The sequence below is a fragment of the Limulus polyphemus genome, unplaced genomic scaffold (assembly GCF_000517525.1).
Source record: "Limulus polyphemus unplaced genomic scaffold, Limulus_polyphemus-2.1.2 Scaffold1, whole genome shotgun sequence".
Taxonomy (NCBI): domain Eukaryota; kingdom Metazoa; phylum Arthropoda; class Merostomata; order Xiphosura; family Limulidae; genus Limulus; species Limulus polyphemus.
The window spans coordinates 3,549,168-3,558,188 of record NW_013665611.1 but is presented as its reverse complement, the minus strand read 5'-3'; the positions used below and the strand labels follow the sequence as shown (position 1 = coordinate 3,558,188).

Sequence of the window (9,021 nt, the reverse complement as noted above, 5' to 3'; positions counted from 1 at the left end):
AAATGACGAAAAATTAGGTGTCTATTTACTTGTGACCACTCAGTGTATATGTACTAAAGGAGGAGAATGCTCTTCCTACTGCAGACCTAATGTACAATTCCAGATGCTGCCAGATGTTGGTTGAGATCAAACTCCCATTTACAGTCTGTTGTGCCCTAGCCACTCTACACTAGGGGTCCCATTATTTCTGTAATTTTTTCGTTGTGTCCCTCCATGATTCTGCCCTTTTTGGTAACACATTATTAAATGGTAAAATGTATACCTGGCTCAGAAGTGGTGTGGTCTTCCACAGATGTGTTGTTTTTAATTTTCTTTGGGTGATTCTTAAAGGGGGATCGTCTTCTCACCATTCATCTACCGGTTCAATGTGGGACTCTAGTTTTTTGTGCAAGGAGGTAAGATATTGTATCAGAAGTTAACATTTTCTAAGCTGAAAATGTATTTCCAATAGTTCCTTGCCTCTGCTTGCATTTCTCACCCATCCTCCCCACTTCCAGTGTGGTTTGGTTTGATGTGATTAATCTCGAAGTGATTACCAGCTGCAAGGTGCTAGAGAAGGTGCTAGTTATGATATGGGTAGTGTTGCACTCCTGTTGGTGAAGGGTTGCTGCATAATCATTTACATGTTAGTACACAGAAGTAAGTGGGAGTAGCAAGGCTAGTGGCAAGCAAAGATTTGCCCCAATAGAGGGCAGTACAAGTTCAGAAAGTTTCTCTGAGGGGAGGTAAGTATCTATTGGAAATAAATTTTCAGTTTAGGAAAATGTTAACTTTCCATATTTCCTCTTTTATGTGTCTCATTTGAACTGTGACATATACTGTTAAATTGATATATATTTTACAAGGTGATTATTGTAGTGCTATTACAACTATTTGCTGACTGGTCATCTTGACTCCTCAAAAATGATCTTAGATTGGAAGAAGTGGCTTTAACTAGTTATGCATTTTAATATTAAGATTTATACAATCATGTGTTCTATGCTGGATGTCCAGACTTTCTATTTAAATCAAAGCATACATGATTGCAACTACCAAGTCTTACAATCACAATCTTTATTATTATTTTAGGCCTTTTGTTGTGTTTCTATGACAGCTTATTTTATATATATATATACAATATTGAAAGTAATTATGGAAACAATGAATAAATTGGAAATTTTATTGGATTACTTTTCCTCTATTGTATGAAAATGAAATACATCAGAGTACAGTCACATGTTGATATTATACACTGTGATTGACTCTCATTCAACCAATTAGACTTTCACACCAGCATAATGCTTATACAAGTACAGGAATTCATACTGTTCCCAGCACTAGAGTAGTGAATACATTCATGACTTCCTAGACAAAAATATCACATGACAAACATGTAGAAGTCGAAGTTTGTCTTGTAAATTCTATTCTATGCAAAAGATTGAGGCAGAAATTTCATATGCCCTCTTCAGAGTTTCTATATGCTCTTTATAAATAATGTTTAGTACCTTAGAGCATGCTCTTTACATGATAAACAACAATCCAGTAGAGATATAACCAATGGCCTAGCTGTAAGGACACATTTGAATATTACCTCTAGAACAGTAACATAAATATTAGCACAAAGTGGCCTCAGTGGACATGCAGCCGCTCAAACTCCACTGCTTAGTTAGAGATATCCAAAGCAAAAGACAATAATGGCCATTAGACTAAATATTGATATGAGTACACTGGAGGAGGGTGCTCTTTACAGTAGAATCCACATTCAAAATGTTTGGTAAAGCTTGATTAATATACATCATCTAAAGTAAATCATGCTGAGGAATCAGTACATGTGTGGGCTACAGCTCAAACAAAAGTCCTAACTGCTGCTGACAGAAATAAGTAGATTCTTATCCATCATGTCATTTCTTCAAGAACGAGACATGGCAGGGATTCATTTTCCAGCAAGACAGTGATCCTAAGCATTCAATGAATGTGGTGAAACAATATCTAAAGGATAAACAGGCTTCAAGAACAAAATATGGTACATAACAAGCATGTAGAAATCAAAGTTTTGGTTAAGGAAGACTAATGTAAGCAACAGATTGAAGCAATATTTCATGTTTTTGTAGGAGGTGTCCCAATTTGAATATTATGAAGGCTGTGTGGGATTATATGGAAAAACAGAATGTGAAATTGCAACCAAACAACTTGGCTGGCTTATGAGGAGTAATACATGACACTTCAAACTATTTTACAATTATACATTGACAAATTATGTTTAGAGCAAATTCACTTATAGATGATTTTCTGTAATAACACATCAGTTGGTCATTGTTCACACTCCTGTATGTGTACCACCCTTTGTATTTTCAATACTATATTGTTTGTTTGTTATTTTCTGAAATATCAGTAGATATATAGAATTTCGTACTCGACATAATGTTGAATCCTACTGCATAGCTTACAAAGGGTTTGCTTTTAGCCTCACTAGTAATGTGTATTTACAACTCAGGTTTATAACTGCTTTACTGTATTCAGTCCAACACAAGTGATTTATGCAATCGGATTTTGAAATTTTAATAACTGGCATATGTAAAAAAATAAAAGTTTTCCATTACCATATTTGTTACAACAGTGCTTTAATCTCAAAAACAGAACTGTGTTTTTTTTGAAATACAACTAGATGTAAGTTCTTTTTTTTTTTAAGCATTTGTAATTTTGGCTTGTATATAGATTGAAAGGGTGGTTTGTTGAAAAGACAGGATTTAAACTAAGAATTCTTTCTTCCTGTACCACGGATGCCCTTATTTTTAAACTAGTTGATTACATTAACAGTGTAACATTTTGGTTTAGTCACCTCTAAACAATTATAATTGAGTTATACCTTTAGAATTTTATCATCCTACATTGTTTTCCAAGTACATTGTGGAATATTTTAATTGATAATAAAATGTAAAAGAAACTTTTCTTACTGATTTTGTTTCAAATAGGTTAAAAAATAATATATTGGGAGTGTTGTCAGTAGCATATTTATTACGTACATTTTCTGTTTGAAATTTATTAATTTTTTTTTCATTTTAAATTGTAGAGTTCCAGAATCAGTTCTGAGCCCAGCTGAGTAAGTAAAAATACTATGGACTTAGTAGATCTGATGTGTATTATTAAAAAATATCTTGTCAAATTAAAATATTAAATAGATAAATTTTCTTATTATTTTTAAAAAGTGTCTTGATATAAACTTGCTGCCAGCAGTTCACAAAAATTACAAAACTTAATTCCAATATTTTTTTTACGTTTTGCTAAATTAGTCTTAAAATGTGCATATTTAGTAATACATAAATGTTATGTTAATTTTCCTTTTGATTTGTTTACATTTCCTAATGAATGTTTCAGTCTACTATAGTTATTTTTAACTATTAGATTTCATACTTTAACACATTTTCCAACAATGTTAAGACATCATAGTGAGATTGGTTTCAGTGCTGTAGCAACTGTTAAAAAGCAGCTTTTAGTTGCTACACCACTATGTGAATGTGGAACTAAGTAATAAGCTCAAATCTTTCTTTTTTCAACATGGTGGCTTGGCACATTCAAGAGATAGAAGTTTTATGCAGTTTGTTTGGAATGACAGTTTCAAAAGTACAAAAATATGATAATCCAAATTTATTGAAAGATTATTTATTGCTGTTCTCCAAAATTTGTAAAAACAAAATATAAAATGTTTTCAATAAACAAAATTATTATATCCTTTTCCACTTTCTTGCCTGTTTATAAGTTCTAGTGTCTTGAATGTTACTGAAATTGTAAAGGAATTTTCTGTGTTATAAGTGATTAAGTAGCTAAAAGTGCTCAATTGGTAGTTTATTGCTCAAAGTTGGAGAATATAAAGTGCTTTGGTAACCACAGTGCCTCTTAACCTACCTTTAGTGCAGCATTGTATGCTACTTCTATATCTGTCTTGAGATTAACTTTTGACTAGTTTATACTAACTTTTACAGAAAGCAATAAACACTAATAATTTCCACTTTATAAATATGAAGTTACAGTGCTTGAGTAGAGTTTTAAGACATTCTAAACCGCAGTAAAACCTACTACATTTTATAATTAGGAGAAATACAATAAACCATCAAAGCTGTTTGTCATTGGCAAGGTAGGAAACATTTTTCATTTAACTTTTAGGCTTCAGTTTATAGAAAAAAATCTCAGAACTAATTTTGTTTTTAAGCATATCCTGTACAACTTAATTTTATTGATGCTTCATAAAGTACTACAATCATCAATAATAAAGCCTTTGTAGCAATATGTTTTCTATGTAAAAAGAAGTTAATACTTCATAGAATTAGTCAGTTTAAGCTATTTTTTTAATTATTTCAGACAACAGAGGATATATGAATGGCAAGAAATGAACACACCAATGGCTGATACAGCATCGTTTAGAAGTTACCCTATTTTACACTAAATGAGGTTTCACTGAAAACACCTGTTGTCTTTTATAAGTTTCTTGACTGGTTCCTGAAATTTATGTGAACCTGCTATTAAATAATATTTTCATATGTATTTCTTGATCCCATTATAATTATTTTCAAATGTAAATAACCTCTAAAGTATAATAGCTTTATATAAGGGATTATACATGTGTAACTGAGATTTTAAAAATAAAGACTATACTTACAAGGAACAAACATCTTGCTTTGTGTGAATATTTCTGTTTCGTGATACACAACTGTTACAGTATGTAATGATAAACAAAATATTTTAAGATTCAAAAAATTCATACAGAACCATTCTGAAATCTTACTTAATTTTTTCAGAATATTAAAATTGATTTTAATTGGTATATTTTGCTAGGCAAAAGTTTGCTTTGATATTGAAACTTTTTTTTTTAAATAAATGTACTGGAGTACCTCACAGATAAATAAAACTATGTTCCTTAATTGTTGTTCATCATTTCAAAATACTAAATGGTGATAAAGTTATGTATGTAGAAAAAGTGAAAGTTAAAAGACTAAAATAATGGCTAAAAAAAAGTCTCAATTCTTCTTGTTCTGTTGATTGAAATTTCATTCTTAAATACAGGAGTTCCTTGTCAATTCAGTTTAGGGTTTGTTTGTTTAATTATTGCAGTGATTATTATATTAAAGGAATACAAAAATTTCTTTGTTAAACAACATAATATGTATTAAAAAAACTTTTCTTAACTCTTGATATTTGACTTGTCTTTCAAACAATGACTGTATTACCAAACTATTTACTTCATTAAGATTTACAGTGATCTGTAAATAAGTCACATAATGACTAAGTATATTCCAACTGCAAACATCAGTTTTTAACATTGTTGAAAAACTCAAATGAATTCTTTAGACACTTTTGAGATGTGTTCTCCTTATAGCCAAGTGGTTAGAGTGCCCGTATCCGGAATCACAGGTTCGGGGGTTCAAATTCTGGTAATTCCACAAAAAGCCTTCTGGTTGTGATGCATACAAAAGAATGTCTGATATAACACCTGATGATGGCCAGAGAATTCACTAATCAAAACGTTGTGAAAATAATAATACACATAATAAAGACAAGAATAATAGACTGAATAATTATACCATTTGTAAGCCCATCTGTTACTCTCTGAAGTTTTTGACTGCATATTTTTATTTTGTGGTATAATTTACTTATTGCTAATCTTTTTCTTGTGAGTCATATATATCTGATTGTATTTCTTTCAAAGTCTATTGAAGACTAATTTCACTTTACAATAATAATGTTTCAGGTCCCAATTGGGTCAGTTGTGACTTAATGGTTGACTGTGGAGCTGAAGGTCCATGGTTCTTGACCTGTTGTCACAAAATCTTGCTGTACACTTTGGGGTAATCGGTGCATTATAAGTTATTTAAAATTACTTCCTTGCTGTACCTTTGTTTTGTTGCTTCCTACCTTGAACCTTGGTCCAATTTATAAGTTGTCACTAGAAATTACAGCTACAGTTACATTGACACCAGTATATTCTAATTGGCCCCCCAATGGCACAGTGGTATGTCTGCGGACTTATAACGCTAGAAACCGGGTTTTCGATACCCGTGGTGGGCAGAGCACAGATAGCTCATTGTGTAGTTTTGTGCTTAATTTCAAAACAAACATATTCTAATTATATTTGGTATATTTTTGAATACGGACTTCAACTAGTTTGGCTGTCTCAGCTCTGTTATCGGCAGTAATCATGATTTTAAATAAGCTCTTATGGGAACTTAACTTGAATTAACTATTAACCAACAGAGTAAAAGAATGGGCTGAACCCTCCACACACACAAATCCCTGATAAGTGAGAATAAAAAAACAAGGGTTACAAAATTGGAAAATGGTGAGTCAGCATTTTCTTATTAAACAGGTTTCTCTTCCTGTCATAGTTCAAGATGGATAGCATCTAAATTATTTATAAACTAGTAAAAGTTGCAGCATTATCTGTATGTTTATTTTCAAAAGGATACTAAAAATGTGCTGTTGACTTCTTCTTAGGATTCTAAAGTAAACTGTTCTGGATTGTTTATTTTATGACTTAGCTTTTCTGGGAGGCACTCTAACAAAATGTAACACTTAGATTATCAGCCCTTGATTTTTTGTTATGATGTTAATAGCCTGTAGAATCAAACAGCAGAAGATATGTAGGAATTTGTCACACATGACAAAAATTATAGTATATACCTCTGAAGCTAGGAACCTTTTAGGTTAGTCTTGCAATTCTGGAATATAGCACAATCCATTCAATGACTCTCTGATTTTTCAAGTTCTTTGGGATAGAATATCAGAAGTTATGATTTTGGCATGTAGTCAGGGGCCCTACTCAGATGGCTTCATGACCTCTCTTCCCTTCTTTTATAGAGACTATTTGTAAAAATCTTCATTATGATCAGCATCACTCTAACTAATTTGTTTTTGATGACCAAAATTCAAAGTTTCAACTATACTAATTTTACCCTTGAATGTTATTTTCCCATCTACCAGTAATTTAATTGGTTCTGAATATTTAACACAAACATGTCTTGATAAATTCAGAAAGAAAAATCTACATTTAAGTCATGAATTCCAGAGACTGTATATAAAAAAAAAAAGCTGTGCAATTATATCTATAAACAAAACAGTACGTTTTAGGTCTGTATCCATAAAAGTTCTACATTTATTCCTAACTAGCTAATTGCTGAATGAGATTTATGTTACATTACTACTTTATTATTATTTCAAAGCTGGACGTAGCCACATTAAATTTGCCTAATCAGTTGTAGAAAATTGGGTAATGTGGGGATATCATGGGTTTTCTATCTTCTATAGTGATATAGAAATGTTCAAAATTTTTGATTTTTAGTTTGCTAGCATGGCTTCATTCTAGTTCATTCTTTTCTCTCTTTATCTAGGTAATGTCTCTACTGCTTGCAAGGATATTTCAGCATTAGATAAAACATACAAATTAAAGACTTAGAACTGGAATATCCTTTGCTTGCTGATTATGATGTTGAATGAAAGTGACAGCTGACCATTACTGTCAGGGAACAAAGGTATGAGGTTGATGCTGTCTACTTGATAAAGAAAGTGAGTTGATATTCTAGATTCTAGTGTACTTTCTTAGTTCAATTTTCCATTAGTCAACCTATGGGAAGACCTGCTTTATTTTTGGAGGATCACTGTTTTAGTTTTGGAATATTCAATCCTGAGAGAGAGGAGGCAACAAGGCTAAACACCAACTAAGAATGAAAGAACTGTCTGCTTGTTGGTAGTTGTTATGTGCACTGCTTTTCTTTTTATTGTCTTAGTAAAGATTCAGCTTGCTTGTTTCCAATGTGTCCAGCTTCGTTTTTCAGCACACTAAATATAAATATCAGTGTAATTGACTCTCTCATAAAAAAACCTTTGTAAATTTCCTGGGCAAACCCTGTTGTTATTGTGGAATGATTTATCTCACACTTCTTGGGAAATCCGTCCCATCTGTGAATGCCACAGTATGATTTCTGACATTTGGCTATCTCTGTATTTAAGTGCTAGATGTGGCTACAATACAGTTGCTTCACTAGTAGTAGCAAACCGAGTAATGTGACTTCTGACACGTTGCTACTTTCTTATTTTAAAGATGAAACCATATCACATTAGTTTGTCGAGGTGTTTCCAAAATAGCTTAATCACATATTTCCCTAAAAGTTTGGCAGCAAAATTACGAGTTCAAAGCACAAAGCTATGCTGCACCTAATGTAGGTGTGGATTATTTAAGAAAAGTTTGCGCCTGTGATACCACGTTAACGTAGCGAAACGTTGTGTTGCTATGTTTCTTTACAATACTGTTTGCAACTTGTTATGCATACCGCATACCTCTTTTACATACTTTTATTGTTATAGAGGAAAACTGTGCACCAGTTTGACCTTATCAACTGTTAACTAAATTGAAGTAAGCAAATATTTTTGGTTCTGATTTAAGAAAAGAGCAGAGTGATAGTTTTATTACATGGCTGATAAAATAACATTACTGGAATTTTAAATAACTCCTGCCTTGTTTCTTGAGTAGGATGACGTTCCGACTCTATGCTACGGTTTTCTTTAAATAAAGTTACTGTATCTTTAGTCCAGAAGTACTATTACTATCTGCAATCAGGATTAAAGACAGCTATTTTTTTCTCTTATCGTCCAACAGCTTATTCATCAACATAATGTTACATACGTACATGTGTATCTCGGTTAATTTTTAATTCTCAATACAGCCACTTAACAAATGTTCTGTATATTTGAGTATCAAGCCCATCACTATATATATATATATATATACGTCTCTGCGACATTAGCACATAGTTGTATATTTAACACTGGAGCGCGCACTCTTGTCTCAACCAAAGAGAAACGCCGTGCCGATGTGAGGAATCCAAGATAGCGTTCAAAACGAGTAATGAAGCGAGAAACGTGTATAATTACCGGGGGCGCTACAGCATACTTTTCACATACTTGACTTATATATCAACCGTAAATTATATTATTATATCAGTTTTATATATCCTAGACTGAGCTGCCTTTGGCAGCACACAAATTGCTTTTAGC

General features: G+C 32.2%; 1 protein-coding gene across 1 annotated transcript in view; it reads left to right on the top strand.

The window, feature by feature from the left end:
• The window catches only part of LOC106461215 (cadherin-23-like), a 93,407-nt gene extending 88,764 nt beyond the window's left edge, over nt 1-4,643 (top strand). The window contains exons 40-41 of the mRNA XM_022389753.1: nt 3,050-3,079; nt 4,336-4,643. Coding sequence (XP_022245461.1) covers nt 3,050-3,079; nt 4,336-4,420 — 115 coding nt within the window. The 3' untranslated portion in view covers nt 4,421-4,643. The remainder of the gene's footprint in view (nt 1-3,049; nt 3,080-4,335) is intronic.
• Nucleotides 4,644-9,021: the final 4,378 nt, after the last annotated feature.